This window comes from Pteronotus mesoamericanus, unplaced genomic scaffold (genome assembly GCF_021234165.1).
Source record: "Pteronotus mesoamericanus isolate MK-2021 breed Mesoamerican mustached bat unplaced genomic scaffold, CSHL_Meso_final contig_124, whole genome shotgun sequence".
Classification (NCBI taxonomy): Eukaryota; Metazoa; Chordata; class Mammalia; order Chiroptera; family Mormoopidae; genus Pteronotus; species Pteronotus mesoamericanus.
Genome location: NW_026555051.1, coordinates 4,218,921 through 4,240,135, shown reverse-complemented (window position 1 = coordinate 4,240,135; position 21,215 = coordinate 4,218,921). Strand labels below are relative to the sequence as shown.

The following is a 21,215-nucleotide window of genomic DNA, read 5'->3' as shown; positions in this document are numbered from 1 at the left end:
AGTTTCCTATCATTAGCTCTTCCAAACTCAGGTTTAAACACAGGGAGTTGTTTACTAATTGATCAGGTCTTGGAAAGAGACTATAAGAAGTCAATGACTGTCACTGTCTAAGCCTTTCAAATGTCTAGCTTTTCCCATGTTAGATTATAGTATATTTTGTGCCTTATCACTAGGGTGAGATATATATTAGTGGGACAGTGCAGGTTTATACATAATTAAACTGTGTCGAATGTGATATAATTTGGATATATACCATTCACCTTATTATTTATCAAACACTGACAATTAAGAAACAATTCAAATTGCTGAATGTCTCTTACGCAGAACTATTATTTAAAGCAGTAGGCTTTACCTAATTCAGTTGTCCCTAACATTCTATGGTCTCTGATGTTCTACAGAATGCCTCAAACACAAAATAAAACAAAACACTTTGCCTCATCAACAACCATAAAAAAATCAACAAATAAAACTAAACTCCAGAGCAACTGGAGCCACACTTGGAAGGAAAACCAGGCTGGTGACAAGAGATAAGGCTGGCAGTGCGGGCTGCTCACACCTGGCAGCTCCTTTCTTCTCACTAAGGAAATCACCACCTCTTCCCTCTTTCCAAGATATACTTTCCTCTATCAATCATGGCATAATTTACACACTTTCTCCTTCTTCCAAACAAGAGATTGCAGAGATGAGACGTGGTCCAAATTATGCTTCTTGAAACTCTGAATTTACTTTAGATAACTTATAGGTTTGTATAATATACACATGCTTCCTCTGTATGCAGTGAATTTTCTCCTGGCTCCACAGCCTTTCAATTTATCACTCATTGTCTACTAAGAAACTAACCCCATTAAAATCCAGGACAAAGTGTGTGACAAAGATGCATGGCATTTTGATGGAGGAGGGAGAAGGGAAAGAGCAGGCACAAGGACAATTATCCTAAGATCCAAACATAAATGTCTGGATCTAATTTCTCTTTAAGTAAACTTGGAAAGGGGAGTAAACTCTGGATAACCAGTCAAAATTGCTTTTTGGCAAAAGCTGGGTTTTATTTGGTTGCCATGATTCAAGGAGGGCTGTTTAATCAGTGCTTTGGGGGTGCGATTGAAAAAGAAAGTGATTGTATTTTTCCCTCCACTTCACAAGGTAATACTCCTTTCGCTCCATCAGAAGCTAGATTTGGAGCGCTAATTCTGACGTTGGAAGGCACACTTGAAACTTTCGCTCAGGCTAGAGGTGATTGGGAACAGCTCCTTTTGATTTGTAATTAACCTGGGTCCCACACGACTACTTTTCACCAGAACCCTGTAAACCCCTTATAATAATTTCACTCTGGGGATGTGTTACAGGGAGAAAGGAGAAAACCACACAAGACCACGCACATGCATCTCACCACCGGCAAACCTGTGCACGCTTTCTAGGGTCCCATGCTCCCAGGATTTGGCAAACTCTGATCCTCGCAAGGCGACCTCAGGCCTAGTGCAGGCTTTCCACAGGGCCTGGCCCCGTTGCAACCTCACGCGAACCCGAGCCCATTGGGCCGCCCACGTAGGGCGGAGGCGGGGCGCTCCTGTGGGGAAGCACCCCCTCCTCCCAACCCAAGAAAGAGACGCGTTGGAGCAGGCAGTCCCCGGCAACCATCTTCTGAATATCGCTGGGCACCACTGTCCACCCCCCCGCCCCCCCCCCGCCTCGTTTCAGGAAACTGTGTGATCACCTATAAGATCCACAGAAAATGCCCCTAAGCCGGACCGTCATAGCAGCCTCCCTTTTCGGCAATCTCAGAACACACTTTCTGTGGGAAGGAGAGGGAAAGAGGGAGTAAGGACCAGCACCCGCCTGAGGCGGGAGGGACGTACGGTATTCTTGAGCACGCTGGAACAACTTGGTTGCTAGTTCTAAGGCAAGCGTTTGTTTTTCTCTTGCCCATAACAGCTTTTCTATAGGAATTGCCCTTAAATAGTTGAGGTAGAGAACATGAAAACCCCTCTTTGAGGACTGAGGAAGAGGTAGGTTATAGGCGTCAGACAGGAAATACAGGGGTATTTCAGAATGGGGGAGGGAGAGACAGGTTAAAAAGGGTTTTGTCGGAGGCCCAGAGAACCTGTTCAGAAAGTGTAGGTTTAGCAACGGAAGAGAGGATCAGCAAGGAACAAATGAGAAGACTGCCCCCCTCCCTTTACCCAGTCTGCACTGTACGGCCCACTTTTCACTCTCAGTCAAGCAAAGGGGGAGAAGAAATTGGTCACCAATAAGGACCATCTTCAAGTCCCTGCCACCGCAATACCTTGACTTCACTTTGCAATGGTCTGTGCACACTGTGTCAACTGAGGATGACAAGCTAATTTTTAACAATATGGTTAACTTCATCTCTTAGCCATTTTAGCCACACACAGTAATGCTATAATAATTAACTCTCTTATGCTACAATACTTTAGTACTGGAGACAAGTTATGTGATTGCAAAGTGACTCTTATACCTATTTCCAATGAAGAAAATTCTTGGCCCCTTCCAAAAATGGGAATGGTTAGTAGTCAACCCCTCCCCAAGCCCTGCCGACAGCCTTCCCACAAAACCCTTCTTACCTACAGCCTCAACATCCCTCCTCTGCACCTGGAGCACCTCAAGCAGCTGTAACCGCTTGCCTCACTCAGTTATCACTGCGTTTCTTGGGTCTGAACTGTAAGCGCAAATGCTAGCACTAACCCCTGGGGCTTTCAAAGGGCATGGAAAAATGACAAAAGTAACCCGCAAGGGGTAGCGTGGGCTATAGGTCAAGGTTACCCTCCTGGCTCAGAAGCTGTGGGTGTTATTGGCAAGATCAGGCAAAAGCAAGCACCTGCCCCGACACCATTTGTGCCTCAAGGCAACATCTTATATGGGCCATGGCTACGGAACGGTGGACCTTTGTAGCTTTCCCAAGCGACAGAGAGGCTGGGGGCACAGGCCAGGGAGGAAACAGGAAGTGAGCTGAGCGCGGATGGTAGGCGAAATGGTACCTGAGTGTGAAGTGTGTGTGTCTGTCCTCTCCATGGGGAAGGAAGGTCATAGAGGCCTAAGCTAGAGGTCAGGAAAATAAATCATCAGGAGCAGAGCGAACCCCTAAATTAAAGAACCTCCTGCCTTAAGGAGGCCGGGCCTACCATGCTCCTAAATAACTTCCTTTGACTTTTGTTAAAAGTTTGACTGTTAAGCTTCATGGATCATGTATGGAACCTCATTTTGGAATCATATCTTACCTTTGCCGTTTTCTCATATGTGATCTTGGGCAAGGTATCTGGCTTACCTGAGTTTTTGTTTCTTGAATTGTGAAAGACACTTGCCTTTTTTAGGGAGGTAGAATTCAATGTGATATCATGTGTTATGCCGAAGTCTGAGAATAAAGTTGGTGAGAATTTAGAAGGACAACAAAGCCTGTCCTAAGTTCTCCCCCTCTTTCCCATCCGCACATATCCACGCATGATAAACGTCCCTAAAATCCTTCCGTTTAAAACTAATTGATTAAAGAGAAAAATATCCCCATTCTGTTGGTCTTCTTGTTAAACTGAAATAGTCCCGGGATGAATGGCCTCATAAGTCCCTAATAACTTGAATTAGTCTTTGAGATGCTTTGCTATTTTTCCAATAAAGCACAATGAGCCTGGGTGCTTGTGGGGAGAGAGATGGAAGGGCCCTTCAGCTCTGAAATAGTCGAGGCCCATGAATCCCCCTCTAAGAAATTATGTGCTGGGACCCCTTCTTCCTTTCATTTCTTCTGGAACATCATGTTATCTCAAATGCTTATGCGTACTTTAGAAATGGGGAAAAAAAATCTTTTTTTTTTTTCTTATTGTTTTTCCAGTGAGAGCAGCCCTGGTGACTTTTTAAATCCCCATCCAAAGATATGTTCATTGGTTTTAGAGATGGAGGATGGGAGAGAAGCATTGATGTGAGAGAGAAACATCAGTCAGTTGTCTCCTGCACACATACCCCAACCGGGAATGGAACTGGCAACCTACTTATGTGCCCTGACCAGGGACTGAACCTACAGACTTTTGGTGTACCGGATACGTTCCAACCAACGAAGCCACCCAGCCAGGGTAGCCCCAGTGACTTTTAAACAATTCAAGACTGCTAGGAGTCTTTAGTATTAATTTAGTTTTATCTCTTGATATGGCACAATTGTTTTGCCAGTAAAACATAAACAGGTGTGATCTTTGGTTTTGGTGGTGGGAAGGGGTGTAAGTCACGGTGATCACCCTGAAAGTCCTCCAAATGCCCTCAGATAAGGTAGATAGATATTTATGTCCGCATTTAAAAATTAAACAACCCAGACTTTTTGTAAGTCACTTTCTAGGATTATTTTTACCCAATAAGTTTTCCACACCTTAAATTACTTTCTTTTATTTTTCCATTAAATAATTTTTATAGCTGAGGTAACTTTATTGAATATGTCCTGACTTTAAGATGCCAGAAAAATTTAAATGCCTCAGCAGTTTTCAAATCATGACTCTAATGCAATTCACAAAGAAAGATACTTCTTGTTTAATGACAAACAATTAAAGTTGTCTGTTCATCAGTGACAACTTCCTCACTCTGAAGGCTCATTCATCTTCATCTGAGGCTGTGGAAATCATGTCCGTTGTTTTAGATTTTGACTTTGTATCCAAATACGTGCTGCTTCCAGCACTCTTAGAAAAAGATGTGTCTGATACACCTTCTGCTGGGTGAAAATAAGACAGGGCTGCCAGCTCTGGGTTGACGGTGTATTCACGTTCCTGTTTCTTTATAAAACTGAAAAATGAAAACAGGTATCAAGAATTGTTTAAAATTGTGTATATTTGCAGCACAACTCAAAAAAGCACCACAAAAATTAAAACAGTGTATGAATTCTGTCCACTATATTTAAATGAATGAAAACTATTAGACGCTAAGCAGATGTGCTATTTAGAACAGAGTTCACAGTGCTTTCGTTCCAAGGCTTTCAAAAAAGGAGGCATATCCAGATTCTCAGTCTCTCCAGCTGATTAGGGTGATTTCTTGTTCTAGAATAAGGGGTGTCCAACCTGCAGCCCACGGGTCTCATGTGGCTCAGGATGGCTATGAATGCGGCCCAACACAAAATTGTTAATTTACCTAAATCATTGAGATTTTTTTGTGATTACATGTTCCAATGTATTTAATGGGTGGCGCAAAGCAACTCTTCTTCTTCTAGTGTGGCTCAGAGACACCAAAATGTCAGACACCCTTGTATCTAGATGATTATTTAAAATATTGGGAAATGTTCAAGAGGGATATTGCCTAAGAAACATCCCATTTTTTCTTTCTGTGTAGGGGCAATGGAGCCAACTGAATGCCTTCTAGATAAATTTGAAAGTCACGTTTTCCTGATAGTCCATTAGAGAGATGGGGAAGAGCGACACATTATGTATGTTATAGAGACTTCAGAGGTCTGTAGACTTACCTTGTTTTCAGCTTATACAGCAGGGAACTAGATACTGCCAAGAGGATGACGAAAAGGCAGAGGGTCATCAGTGAAATGCCCAGCATTAATTTTAACTTGATGTCCTGTGGCCCCACCTCTTTCTCTTCATTTGTAGCATTCAAATCAGAGCCTGAGAGGAAAGAGAGACAATGCAATGGAAAAGAGTAATTGTGTTTGTTCAGCATGTTTTTCTGGAGGAATCAGGGTTACAAAGCCACTGCAGAAAGGCCTTCCACCCTCTGGAGCACTGTTCACTCCTCTACCCTCAGGCAATGCAAAGGAGAGCAATCTCTGTTTTCCTCTGTGGACGAGTACCCTTGTTTCATGTAACTTTCACAGTAATCCTGGGAAAACTGTCCTTGACTCTGGTTTACAGGATCACAGATTATAATTTCCCCAGGACACAGAGCTATCAAGTGGCAAAGTCTGGCTTCAAACCCAGATTACCCATGTGTATATGTAGTAGACTTCCTCCCTAACCAAAACCAGTTCAAGACTCTAAAGAGATCACTATGAAAAATGTGAATTTACACATATCCTTCAAAAGAGAAAGATGAAATCTGACTCTTGGGATATGCATTGATTTTTCTTTTAAGCTAACATGATGGTGTATCAGGTGTTTTCTCCATGAGACTTAAGAACTGCACTTGCCATTTCATTACTGAGGTCTAACCTCACATACTTGCTGTTAAAGGAAGAAACTGAAACTTACTTAACTTTCTAAAATAAGTTATGTAATAAAAATAATATCCAAATCCAGACATGTCAAAAGTCTTTTTACTAACTTTATGAATGGGATTATATCTTTACTGTCAAATTTTATATTTTAAAAATATATGTCAAACTTAATAGACATATATTTAATGATCGCTTTAAATACTTTAAATGACCATGTTGAGATTCCTCTCCTTTCCCCAACATCCTCCCACAAATTTCAAGGGCTTTCCTTATCTTCTAGGTAATGATGTTTTTGGTAATTGGCAATGACGAGCTCCCATGTCTGTATGCTCTGATTTTTAAAAATAGTAATTGTTAAAGTGGAGTGAAATGTGTACAATTGTCAAAGACTGATATCTTGACTTTGAGGCAGATTATTTCTGGAATAAACAGTTGTGTTAAAATGGGCCGTGCTCCTGAATTGCTTTGCTACTTTTTTTTTTAAAAGGGTTTTGTAAAGAATGCATGTTTGTCAAGGTGATGGTCAAAGCTAGGGAAGGGTTTGGGATTCCTAACCACTGGAAATTATGAAAATTCTAATGGCAGTTTTGAACAGGATTTCTCTCTAAGCCTTGGTTTTCTCATCTGTAAAATGGAGATAATACCAACTTCATGGAGTTGCTGTGAGGACTAAGATATAATGTATGTAAAGCACTGGCATGTAGTTTAGGCTTTGTGATTCAAAATCAATCATGCTGAATTTAATTACTTAAAAAGACAAAATAATTCCCAAGTGGCGCAGGAGCTGTCATTGTTATGTCTAGCTCTTCTAAGACAAAGATGCCTTATGCCATTTTCTGGAAGCACGGCAAGCAAGAGGCTGTCCATGTCAAACAATCCAGTGCTGAACTGATGTGACAGGCCTTCTGTGTAGCATCAGTTGTTGTTTTCTCTTTCAATGGTTTATTTGCAAGACAGAGGTTTGAGGAACATTAATATATTACCTTGTCGTGAAATTTTCCATTCAAATCAGGGGTTCTTCCATGCATATAAATTTAATTAATCCATTTAATGAAAATTACTATATTCAGCAGCAGGAATTTTCTAATTCATTGCTGGCCAAAATGCAACATGGTGTAGCCACTTTGGAAGATAGTTTGGTAGTTTCTTACAAAGCTAAATGGAGTCTTTCTATACAACCCAGCTAACACAATCCTTGGTTATTTCAAATGAGTTGAAAATTTGTGTCCTCACAAAATATACATGTGAATGTTTATAGATTTATTTATATTGCTGAGACTTGGAAGCAATCAAATGACCTTTACTAGGTGACTGAATAAAGAAACTGGCACCTATATACAGTAGAATATTATTCAGTGATGAAGAGATATGAACTATCAAGACATGGAAATCTATAGATGAATCTTATGTGCATATCACTAAGCAAAAGAAGCTAGTCTGGAAAGGCTACGTAGTATATTTGTATTTCCAAATATATGTCTTTCTGGAAAAGGTAAAACTATAGAGACAATGAAAATTTCAGTAGTTGCCAGGAGTTGAGGTGAGGAAGAGACGGACAAATGGAGCTCAGAGGATTTTTAGGGTGGGAAAACTATTCTTTATGATACTGTAGTGGTGGACACATGACATTTACATTCATCAAAACCCATAGATTTGACTGTAGTTGAACAATAAAATTTTAATATTTTTTCTAAAATTTTTTTAAAAAGTGTACTTGAAAAACAATAAAAAAAATTTTTTTAAACCCATAGATTTGTATAACACAAAAAGGGGACCCTAATGTAAACTATCGACTTTAGTTAATAATACTGTGTCAATATTGCCTCATAAATTATAAAAACTGTACCACACCAATGCAAGGTGTTAATAAGTGGAAACTGAGCACAGGGAATATATGTGAACTCTCTTGAATTTCTACTCAATTTTCCCATAAGCCTAAAACTACTTTAAACAAAAAGCCTATCAATTTAAAAAAAAAACAATCTGCATTCTATATTTTATTCACTCTCCTACTCCTCCATTTGGTTCATCTGTTTCAGGAACAGAAGTTACAAAACAGAAGATGGGAATAGTCATCTGCAATACAGTAACTGGAGAACAAGGCTTAACAAACAACCATAACTTTCCTAAAACCATAAATGCCCTCTGTTATAGTGTTAGCTACCACACTACACTACCCTCTTACATACACCTTGCCAAAAACGCAGTATCACCATGTAGACACTAACACGTGTGCAAATATTTATGTATTCACTTAACTGAAGTATTTTGTTCTTACTTGGAATTGGTTGAAATAGTTGATCTTTTGCTTCTTCATTCTCCGTTGTTTCATTTAAAGCTGTTAAAACAATAAATTGGTGTTATGGTGAACAAAACTCACTTACTAAAATTGTGTGTGTGTGTAATATATACAGTTTATTCTCATTATTCTTGGTAGTTATTTTTATAATCCTAGGGTAAATGCAGGGTTAGTTAGGTTCCTGTAAAGTCACAACATGTTCATCAAACAATCAGTACAAAACCTTGTTTTATGTATACTTATGTTTAAAGACGTTTTGTTTTAGTATATATTGCTGATTCATGAAATTGAACTCACAGCCAACAGAACTATAACTCCTGCCTAAATAAAGCTTATCTAACATACATTTTCTCCATAAGGTACATACATCACAGTCGTCTTGTGCTTAGGAACACTAACCAGCATTTAATGCTATACTTAGGGGTTATTTTAAAGAACAAAATCACCAACAGGAAATACATGTAGCACTGAATAAACAAAAAAAATGACACTTATTTACAGTATGAGAGATGAAAGAAAAGAAGGCAGAGTGCTGCCTTTTTCTCCCTCAGCTGGCAATGTGAGCAACAGGCAATTAAAATTTTTGGCTCCTCTGAGCACGTCTGCACATGACTGCGAAAGTGCTTCAAGCGTTGCTTTGGGGGTTACAAATAAATCTTAGATTTCGGTAAATTCTCAAATACCGAATATGCAAATAATGAAGATCAACTGAATGTGGTATATACTTTACATTTGTAATGCATGCATATATATGTGTGATATTACATTTATACGTGTGTGTTTATGTTACATTTATACATGCACAAAAATGTATGATATGCACATTACATTTATAATGTATGCTTATATATTTATAATACATACATTAATGCATGCAAATATTTTGACATGTACTTTGCATTTATTCATACATCTCCATATGTTTATGCGCATATTACTCCTAACACAAAGAGGGACTATATTGGGCAAGAGCCTTATTTAAAAATTTTAATCATAAATAAATTGATTCCAACAGTTATAGAAGCATAAAACTTGTTGGAGTAGAATTAGAAGCAAAGCACCTGATCAACCTTCTGGATTTGTTTTGCATTTGCTATTACACATCATGATGGCAGCAAAATGTTGGCATTAATTCTTAATAATAGAACTACTGACACAGACCTTGGCTTTCTTATGTAAGACTTTAGAACAACAAAACATTTTCCCAGCTACCTAACTACTTTGAGTTTACCTTTAGCTAACATTGTCCAAAATGCAGGCTCATTTGGACCCTGGGTTGATTCTGTTTAAGGAAACAAAACAGAACAGGATGACAAAATAAGGTAATTTGGCTTTAGTGATAGAACATTCATTCACTTGTTTGTTAGTTTAGCCATTTAACAGTTACACTTTGAGCTCCTACAATGTGCCAGATGATGTGGTTGGCAATGAAGTTACAGAAATGAACAAGACAGTCTTAATACTCAAAGAACACTGAAAATTTACAGACAAGAATCACTGTAAATTATGCGGCAGTATAAGGAGGGCTTTAAAGGAAACATGCATGCATGCATGGAGGGACCAAAATCAACTTGCAAATGTTGGACCCCTTCGGAAGTGAGATGATGCTTCAATGTAGGCACAGAGGACTAGAAATTGCCAGACAAACAAGGGGAGATAGTGGCCATTTCACTGTGAGCAACCTCTGAAGCATGAGCAGGACAGATAAGCTCTTATTTCAGGTGGTCTGGAAGGCAGAATGTGAATGGGGCATGTGACCAGAGATGAGGCTGAAAAGTTTTTTAATGCGAGTCATTTCAGACTTGAATGCCTAGAGAGTGGACTGTAACCCCAAGTTTAAGTAGTGAGGCTTAAATTTTTACTCATATAATGATATGCTTCAGGTATGACTGTAGTGTTGCAACTTTAAAATTTTGAATATTTTTTCCTAAAGGGGTTTTTACTCTTTTCCTCTTTATTTACTTTTAGTAAATTAAAACTTTAGTATAAATTACTAAATATTGAAGGGAAATACCACAATGATCAGATATCTATTTTTAAATACATCAAAAACACTGAATAGTTTTTTATTTTTAGTAGTGTTAAAGATGCAAATGAATTTACAGTAATCATATTAGGAACATACTTATATTTCATGAACTGGAGAAAATAGAGTTTCATATAACAACATATCCATTGTCCTCAATTAGACCACTCATTCAAGCCATCCTGGGTTGTTATTGTTTCACAAATATTTTATAAGGAACAATATTCTTGGCAGGAAAGTAAAATGATGATTTTGATTTCACAACCTCTTACTCGCACCCACTCCACCCCAAATAATCTTCGGAAACACTAATAATTGACTCATGCAGAGAAAAGTTTATTCCTCAAGCAGGTAGAAATTTTTATGTAGTTATTAAAAGTCATATTAAAATGTGTTACATATTTATATACATATAAATGTATACCTACATTTATGTTAACTATAGGTATAAATTTAATACATTTTATTAAAATAAAATTGTATTTTAAAAAGAGCTCACTTTTTACTCCTTGTTGGATACATCTGAAAATTGACCCTTAGATTTTCACAGTTTAAAAGATTTTAGAGTGATTTTAAATTGTAGCAATACAAGTTCTTTAAGCATGCTATACTTATGAACTACTGAGAGTAGTGAAACAACTTAAATTTTTACTCATATAATGATATGCTCCACGTATGACTACAGGGTAGTAACTTTAATACTTTGAAGTCTTTTTTTAGAGAGTTCTTCATTGGAATTTCCAGGAGGTAGTGTAGTTGTTTCACTGAGTTTATCTAGGAAAAGGGATAATAGATTATCAGCATATAAATATATGGACTCAACATCTGTGATTAGGTATTTCAAGCTAAAAAGTGGAACAAAGAAAAGGGGAGAAAAAAACAAAGAAAACTATTGACAATTTTTTGAGATAAAGGAGGGGAAGGAAAAAATAAAATTTTTGCCTGAGGTGCGATTCATATGCCTATAATATGCAAGAGAGAGGAAAAGCTGGAATCAGGAGCCACAAGCTTCCCTCTGAGGTAGGGGAGATCTGCTGGATTAGGTACATTGTCTTGGTTGATTCCTGCACAGACCTTGAAGTGATATGGTCTGCCCAGAACAGTTTGGTTGCTGTCAGTGTAATGACATGAAAAAGGAGGCAACATCAATTTCCTTGTAAATTGGAAACATATTTGTGTTTACTACCCCAAAACAGAGTGTTAGATATAAAGATCTGAGGCTACAACTTGAGGATCTTCAGGCCTGATGTAATACATATTTCAGTCTATACTTTGTTCATCTGGATGTACGTCAGTAAGAGAGTGTTTGGAGACAACTGTGACTGGAGGACCCTATTTCCACCCATGAAATTGGCCTGAAATTTCAATTAACTTTGCTTAATACAGTAGTCAATAAAGTCCCATATGTAGTATAGGCAATCCCACCAGAGGAGAAGTTCTACGGAGAGGCAGAGTGAATACAGACTGAGCCTACCTGGCGACAAGAAAGGATGGAAATGGGAATGTTACCAGAGTTGACACCAACGCAGGCAGGACCAGAACAATTGGTCAGAAATCCTTAAACTCTACTAAGCAAGCCTCTTACACCATCTTGGAGAAGACTGTGTGGATTGCTTCCGCTACTTTCCCTGAGAATTTCAGGGGCTAAAAGAATTGTTATTCAGAATTATTCTGGAGATTCCACTCTCCTTCAGGGGCTTGCTCCTCTAGAATGTCCCATCCATGTCAGCATGTCTCCCACTGTCAGAGCCCCATTTAACATGGCAACAACTGATTGCAATCCAACTTTCTCTGACAGTCCTTTGGGAACATGAACTATGGGAACATAAATTAGGGTTTTGGAATCATTTCCATGGGTCCTCAAAAGTCCAAATCCCAAGGGAATTTGTGATCTGTTTCTTAAACAGATTCTTTGTGTCTTGTCCCAAACAACTCAAGTTGTTTGCTTGTACAAGCAAAATTCCCATGAGTCATCTGTCTAAATTAATGGATGCCCTTGAAATGTCCCAAAGTTTAAACTGCTCAAAATATTCCATTATTGTCAAGTAGTTTTACTAATAATTAGGCTGACCAAGTCTGTCTTTTAGCAATTAAAACCGCCATTGCCAGAAACATGCCAAAGTAAAAGATGTGCTATATGTATTTTGGAGACTTTTAATGGCCCCAAAGTCACCTATCAAGTAGTTATGCTTGTTGGAAAGGTGCAAAAAGGAAATAACATTTGAAGCTGAGAGTATAAAGCAGAAAGGAGTACTAAGTTTAGTTAATTTTTTTTCCATGTAAACCAAAAATATGAGCCTAAGAAATATAAGGACCTCCTTGCCCTCTGAATTTATCAGTGCAATAGACATGGAGATTCCTTATTTAGGAACTAAGACTTTTGACATTAGCTCCTCCTAAAATCTTTTTTCTACCCAATAGTCTCTATTGCTATTTTGAAATATTGCTTTAAGGGCTTTTCATATTTGCAATGGTGTGTTTCAGTACTTACAGTTTCTTAGAGAAAACTTCAGATCAGTTGTTGCTCTCACAGATATTTCAGACTGCGTGCCATTTGGACTTTGTGTTGTGAACACATCTAAAAGTGTAAGAGAAAAGTTTTCAGCTGCTAACTAAGTTTACACTTTTTGTTCCTTTCCATTTTGTTCTTCATCTGGTATTTTAAAGAAAAACATATGCAGTGACTAATTGCAGGAAAAGAATAATAAGGTATTTGAGACATCCTTCATCTACAAAATAAGGAAGTAGGGCAAAGGTTAAAAATACAATTCATGGGAGGAAAAAAAGCTAACTTAGTATCCTTTTGCTAAATGATTCTTTCTAAGAAGAAATTATTGAGGATTTTATGGAAAAACATATTTAAGTGCATAGTATATACCTAAGTATATATGTAGATGCAAAATATTATCACTGTATTGACATTATCAAAAAGCCAAGTAAGAAGCATTCATTTGCCCTTGAATCTTCTGTTAAACTATGGAACAGTTCAGCTTTAAAAGCATATATTTCACTAACAACCAAGGTTTTCTATACACATTCACATTAACATATGTACATAAAGAATGCTGCTCTTGTCAGTGAGGTTGTTTATAATTCAAAACTAATGAACATATCCACCTAGCCAGAGTCAAATAAATCAGATAAAGATGGTTGACTAAACAACACACACACACACACACACACACACACACACACATCTCCTTTTTCCAAAATCTCATAAAATGACTGAAACTTTTACACACACATGAATGTATATATATTTAATACATATGTATATATCTGGTTCCCCCAGAACACACACACACACACACACACACACACACACACACACAATTGTGTTGTTAATGCATCATAATTTTTTAGAAATCTCTGAGCTAGATCTGTGGGAAAAAAAGGAAATTTCACTCCAATATTCATGTGGTATTTTTGCAGGGAAAGATCAAAGAAACAAAAAGGTAGCAATTGACTAAATTTCAAATGAGAATTTAGAGTATATTAAATGTGAATTTCGCATCAGTAGGGAACTGGTGTTAAACATTTGGTGATTCTCCTTGAAAAATATAACACTTATGCCATATATAAAAATAATTTGATTTAAGTTGAGTTAAAAACAAAAATATGAAACAAAAAACTTGGAAAATAATTTAATATCTAATTGGATAAGGTTTATATAAGCAAGATACAAAATGCAGAAGTTATAGAGGAATTAGTCAAAAAATTGATTTTATAAAGTTTGACATTTTCTGTGTGACTAAGATACCTAAACAGGTTTAAAAATAAGCAACAGCCTGGGGAAAAAATACTTGTTACTTTTACAACAGAGAAAAGATTAATATACCAAATATAAAAAGAAACACTACAAATAAATGAAAATACAATCTAATAGAAAAATGGACCAAAGATAAAAACAGACAAATCACAGAAGGACAAATTTATTTTTGTTGTTGATTTACTGATGGTAGTCATTTTGACAGGTGTAAGACGATATCTCATTGTGTTTTTTCTTCTTTAAAATAGTGTTTATTCTATTACAGTTGTCTCAATTATTCCCCTTTTACCCTCCTCCCCCCATCCCACCCCGCCCTCTTCTCCCACAGTCCATTCCCACTCTGTTGTCCGTATCCATGGGTCATTCATACATTTTCTTTGTTTAGTCCCTTCTCCTTCTTTCTACCACTGTCCTCCTCCTAGTTACTTTCAGTCTGCTCCATGTTTCCTTGCATGTGGTTTATTTTGTTGAATAGATTCCACTTATGGGTGAGATCATATGGTATTTGTCTTTCACCATCTGGCTTATTTCACTTAGCATAATATTCTCCAGTTCCATCCATGTTGTCGCCAAAGGTAGGAGTCCCTTCTTTCTTTTCTTTGTTTTTAAAAATGCAGATTGATTTTATTTATTTATTTTTTAAACATCAAAATCCATTATAAAATATTAAAAAGTTTATATACATTATAAAGTCTCAGTGATTAAAACAATATGACACCAGCACAGAAATAATCAAGTAGATCAATGAAATAAAATGAGCATTCTAGAAACAAATGTATATATCTATCTAACAATGTAATATAGGATTAAATTGCTATTTCAAATCAATGGGGAAAAGAAGGCTTACTCAACAAATAAGGTGCATGGGCCACTATTACTTGAACTAAAACAAATATAAAGCTCTATTTCACACATTATACAAAAAATATTCAGGTGAGTTAAAAATCAATATGTAAAATCTAAGGAGTTTTAGGAGAAAATACAAAATAATATTTTCTTTACAGTGAAGTAAAATATTCAAACCTAGAAGCTATAAAGTAAAATATTGACAATCTGACTGTATTAAACATTTAAGAGTATACAGTAATATAGATATTTAAAAAGTTAAAGGACAAGTAATAGAATAGGAAAGTATTTGCAACACATCTAAAAAAGGGTTAATATTTTTTCTTTTAGGGAAAAATTTCTACAAACATTTAATCAAAAAATAAAGAACACAGAAAAGTCATTTAAAGCTTTTTTAAATAAACAATAGAAATAGGCAAGAAAGCTATAAAAACAGGTTGAGTTTCAACAAATAGTGAAGGAACAATTAAAATAGTACGTCACTGTCACAATCAGATTAGTAAGTATTAAAAATACTGGTAATATCAAGTATTGGTGACTGTGAAAGGAACTGGGTATTCATAGACTCTTTTTCTTCATCTTCTTAAAGCAGTCCCTTTAGCATATTTTGCAATGCTGGTTTGGTGGAGGTATATTTTTTTGGCCTTCTTTGTCTGGGGAAATCCTTATTTTGCTTTCCATTTTAATTGAGAGCATTGCTGGGTAGAGCAGTCTTGGTTGCAGGCCTTAGCTTTTAATTACTTGGAATATTTCTTACCATTCCCTTTGCCTTGTAGTATTTCTGTTGAGAAGTCAACTGCTAGCCATACCAGGGCTCCCTTATATGTTACTACCTATTTCTCCCTTGCTGCCTTTAGGATTCTCTGTTTATCTTTGACATTTTCCATTTTAATGATGATGTGTCTTGGAGTGGGCCTCGTTGGGTTCCTCTTGAATGGCACCCTCTGAACTTCCTGGACTTGTGTGGATTTTTCTCTCCTCCAGTTAGGGAAGTTTCCATCATTACTTTTTCAAACAGTTTCTCTATCCCTTCCTCATCCTCTTCTCCTTCTGGTATCCCTATTATATAGATCTTATTACATTTCACGTTGCCCTGCATTTCCCTAAAAGCCTCTTCATCCTTTTTGAGTCTTTTTTCATTTTCTTGCTCTTTCTGGGAGCTTTTTTCTACCTTATTCTCCAGCTCGCTGATTCAGTCCTCTGTTTCATCTAGCCTGCTTTTGATTCCTTCTACTGTGTTCAATTCAGAAGTTGTATTCTTCATTTCCTTTTGTCTCTTACTGATAGTTTCTATGTCCTTTTTCATGCTGATATAGTTTCAAGTAAGTTCCTCATAGTTTCCCTGTAGTTTTTGGTAATTCTCTCTGAGCTCACTGAGCTCATTGAGCATTGTTTTGAACCCAATATCTGATAGTTTACTTGCCTCTATTTCATTTAGTTCTCTTTCTGGGGATTCCTTCCTTCCCTTCGAGTGGAGGGTGTTTCTTTGTATTCCCATTATTTGTGAGACTCTTCTTTTTTGCTTCTGCTTCTTAAATTGATCTGTCTTGATTTCCTGACTTTGCGGTGTGAACTTCTATGGTAGGAGACGGCTGTTTTTTCTTTCTGGATCTGCCTCTGATGATGTCAGATGTTGACTCTGTCTGACCTTAGGCAGTCTATTTGAGACTTACAGGAATCTACTGTCTGTGGCTGTCTCTTTCAGGTGTTAATCTAGTCACTTTGCACTCAGTAGCCTGGCTTAGCACCACAAGGAGGGGCAGAGTCCCTCCTGGGGATGTGGTTATTGCATCCTCTCATGCTGCTGCCATTCAGGGGAGCGATCTGCCTGAGCAAGATGGCTGCTCCGGGTGGGGGAGGAGTCAGCACTGGGATCCCACTGGCTACTCTCTCAGTTCTCTCCCCAAAGCCTCCTTCCCCAGTCTCTCCTCTGGTGTCTCCAGCCCACTCTGCCCCTGCCTTTGCTAGAGATGAGGATAAGTGGCTGCAAATAAAAATTTATGCTTTGGCCCTTTAAATGGCTCTTTGTGTTTCCAGCTGCCTGTCTCTGGGAGAGAGCAACCCTGCCGCTTTTTGCAGCTGACTGTTATCTGTATATTTGGGGGCTCTGGTGCTGTAGGCTCGAGATCCCTGCTTATGGTTTAGAGCCTGCTCTCCTCAGGGGAATCCAACTGGTCGTTTTAGTATCTTTCTGGTGCTGCCCCCCTTGGATGCCCCACCTACCTTCTCAAGTCTCTACCGCACTCCTTACCAGGTAAGTTGTGCTAATGCTGATTCTTTTGTCTGTCTGAAGGTATAAGGCTCCTCTCTCACTATTGTTCAGTTGTTTGTTCCCAGTGATTTCTCAACAATTTAGTTGTAATTCCAGATTGTTCTTGAAAGGAGGTCAGTGTGACTTCCGCTCACTCCTTTGCCATCTTGATTCTCCTCTTATTGCGGTTTTAATTTGACAGAAGTAGAAATAAAATGCCCAATAAATACAGAGAAAAGTATTCAATTTCATGAATAATCAGCACACAAATTAAAACCACTAATGAAATTTCTTACCTCTTCACAAAATGTCATTAACACTATTTATTGTAGGTGAGATTGTGGAGCATTCTTGGGGGAAACAAATTGGTAGATACTTTTTAGAGGGCAATTTAATGATATTTATCAATATTTTAAGGTATTTATTCTTTATTCAATAATTCCAGTACTTGGTATTTATTAAAAGAGAGATATATCCAAGAGTATATGAGAAAACATTCAAGGAAGAAGCTTCCCATAATTTAATTCTTTATAAGATAGTGGATATATTAAGGAACATCATTTTATGCAATATTATATGTTCATTCAAAATAATGATTATCCATTAAAAATAATTAGGTAGATGTGAAAAGAGTTGGAGAGTTGTTAAATGAGAAGAGTCAGTCATAATACAATTATTTAATATGATTCTATTTACAGTTTTATATAAATGTGTGCGTGTGTATGTGTGTGTGATTTATTTAACATCTGGTTACCTCAAATAGAGTTACAATCTGAAAAGGAAATGCTTACACAGTTTTGCGCACAGTAGAGATAACCTGATTCTACACCACTCCCGACTGCTCCTTGGTAGCTATGAAACCTGGACATTGACCTCTTTGAGCATCAGAGGTCCCCCTCCCACATATAAAAAAGAGATAACATAAGAAGGGATAAAAAATAAATGGATTATAGTTTTCAAAATACATGAGTGTATATGTATTTCTATTTTTTCTTTGATTAATGTTAATAAAGAACCCAGAATAACTAGATTTAATCTTAATTTAAAAGAAATTTTAACAAGAGTTTCTTATGAACTTTTTACTTTTTAGAATGCTTGACCATACAAGAACATGGAAAGAAAGCCCATATGAGAAGGGTGAATGAGGTTTAATGGTGCTTCCACACACCTCAAAGCCATCTTGATATAGGTTGAAACTTGTCCCTCTCCTCCAAAAAATATATTGAAGTCCTAACCCCCCAAACCTCAGATATGACCTAATTTGGAAATAGAGTCATTTAAGATGTAAGTACTTAAGATGAAGTCACACTGAATTAAGGTGGGCTCCTAATCCGAGATGAATGGTACTCCTGTGAGAAGAGGGAAATTTAGACAGAGAGACATAGGTGGAATGCCACATGGAAACAAGAGCTTGGAGTTCTGCTGCTGCAAAGCAAGGAATGCCTGTGGCTGCTGGAAGCTGGAAGAAGGAAGGAAAGTCCCTTCCCTAAAGGATATGAAGAGAGCATGGTAGAGTAAAAACTTTGATTCTGAATTTCTGGCTTCTGAATTTGTGAGAGAATAAATTTCTGCAGCTTTGAGCCGCCTAGTTTTGTGTTACTTGGTTTAGCAGCCCTAGGAAACTCATACACAACTCCAAATAAATTTTGGTTAACTCTACATAGAATTAAGTCAGTTGTTACTCATGTGAATAAATAACCATAATGCTACAATGAAACATGTTGATTATGGGCAATTACTAGAGAACCTTGTAAAACTTCGTAACATCTCATGAAAAAGTTGCAGAAAATAAAAATTTCATTTTATACCCTGAAATATCTATAAGGTAAATTACTATTTAAGTAGAAAAAAATAATATGATTATAGTTTTAAAAAGAGTTAAATCAAACCAATGGAATCAGCTTTTGTGTATGTATTGTTATTAACTTCAAAGACTTACATTGTTTTGTATCTTTATAATGATGGTCATTTTTCTCATTACCAGGAACAGTATCCTTAATTTCTTCCTCTTTATTTTCTTCATCGTTTATAGGTACCATATCAGACTCTGAAAAAAACATGACACACCATAGATCAGGCATATGTTCATTTCTTTTACTACTTTTATTTTTTAACCACATTCTTTTCACAAACAACTTGAGGCAGAGATTTAAATTCTAAATTACACCGTATTTCCACATTAAACTTTGTTACCCCACAGAAGATTGCTATATACCAACTTTCTAGGATAATGGGCCACCTTTCTTATGTCAATGAACGCTTTAAACGTTCACTTACCTTTGTTATTGGGAATCACATAACTAATCCCTGAGAGAAAAACCCCAGATAAAAAAATAAATAACATAAAATTCATTCGGACGATGGGATTTATTCACTAGTGAACTGTGTCTCTTCAGCATTGCCTTTCTGTTGTTCCGCAGGTGCTGGAATGGCTGGGACATTGTGACGTCACTGCCAGAAGTTCAGAACGCGGGGGTCAGTTCCCAAATGCTTGGTGACTCAGGAGGCTGTCTCCTTTATCTTTGGTACTGTCACAGCCTTTAGTTTTAAAACGTAAGCCATTATAAGATTTCCTTTGAAAGTTAAAAAGTATGTTTTCATGAAATAACATGATTTATTGGTTCCCGGATTTTATTTAATTAAAACAATTTTTCAATTACAGTTTTAATTCAACTTTATAACAGTCTCAGATGTACAGCACAAGAGTTAGACATTTATATAACTTATGAAATGATAACCTGAGGGTCCCCTGGATTTTTAAGAAAAATTAATATTTTTGATTGTAGAATGAAAATAAACTTTTTGGTTTTTAAAACATTATGATATTATATATTTTTTTGATAACTAAAATGAAACTGTATGCTAAAACCTAATCAAAGACACCAAGATTCAATCTAAATGCTCTGTGAGTTCTGGTTCATGGGCTACCTTAAGTATAATTTTTTAGGAAAGGTGTTTGAAACTCATCTTTTGGGGGGTTTTTCTTTATAAAACATAAAATATTTGCTTTACTTAAAAAATGTTTTACAGTGAAATCTTTTACCTCACATACAGATTGAGAAAGTTATCTACTATTTAGTCAAAAGAGGACTTTCATATAGATGTTTGTTTGTTTATTAAGTATATTTATTGATTATGCTATTATGGGTGTCCCATTTTTTTCTCCCCTTTATCCCCCTCCACACTGCACCCCTCTCCCACCAGCACTCCCCTCCGCACTTAGTTCATATCCATGTGTCGTACACAAAACTTCTTTGGCTTCTTCATTTCTTATACTATTCTTAACCTCTCCCTGTCTATTTTGTGCCTACCAATTATGCTTCTTGTTCCGTGGACCTTTTCCCCCATTCACCTCCTCTCCCTTCCCACTGTTAACGCTCCATGTGATCTCCATTTCTGTGATTCTGTTCCTATTCGAGCTTAGCTTGTTTGATTTTTAGGTTCAGTTGTTGATAGTTGTCAGTTTGTTGTCATTTTACTGTTCACAGTTTTGATCTTCTTTTTCTTAGATAAGTCCCTTTAACATTTTACATAATAAGGACTTGGTGACGATGAACTCCTTTAACGTGACCTTATCTGGGAAGCACTTTGTCTGCCCTTCCATTCTAAATGACAGCTTTTCTGGATAGAGTAATCTTGGATGTAGGTCCTTGCTTTTCATGGCTTGGAAATACTTCTTTCCAGCCCCTTCTTGCTTGCAAGTTTTCTTTTGAGAAATCAGCTGATAGTCTTATGGGCACTCATTTGTAGTTAACTGTCTCTTTTTCTCTTGCAGCGTGTAAGGTTCTCTCCTTATCTTTAATCTCAGATAATGTAATTATGATGTGCCTTGGTGTGTGCTTTCTTAGTCCCACCTTCTTTGGGACTCTGAGCTTCCTGGATCTTCTG

At 37.0% G+C, this 21,215-nt stretch overlaps 1 protein-coding gene across 1 annotated transcript; it reads right to left on the bottom strand.

Moving 5' to 3' along the window:
* Positions 1 to 4,577: 4,577 nt before the first annotated feature.
* On the bottom strand, positions 4,578 to 19,366 carry EQTN (equatorin). The gene is given in 6 exon segments (XM_054587908.1): positions 4,578 to 4,767; positions 5,438 to 5,588; positions 8,415 to 8,474; positions 9,667 to 9,717; positions 12,953 to 13,039; positions 19,267 to 19,366. Coding segments are annotated over 6 exon segments (639 nt in total).
* Between the last annotated feature and the right edge of the window lie 1,849 nt (positions 19,367 to 21,215).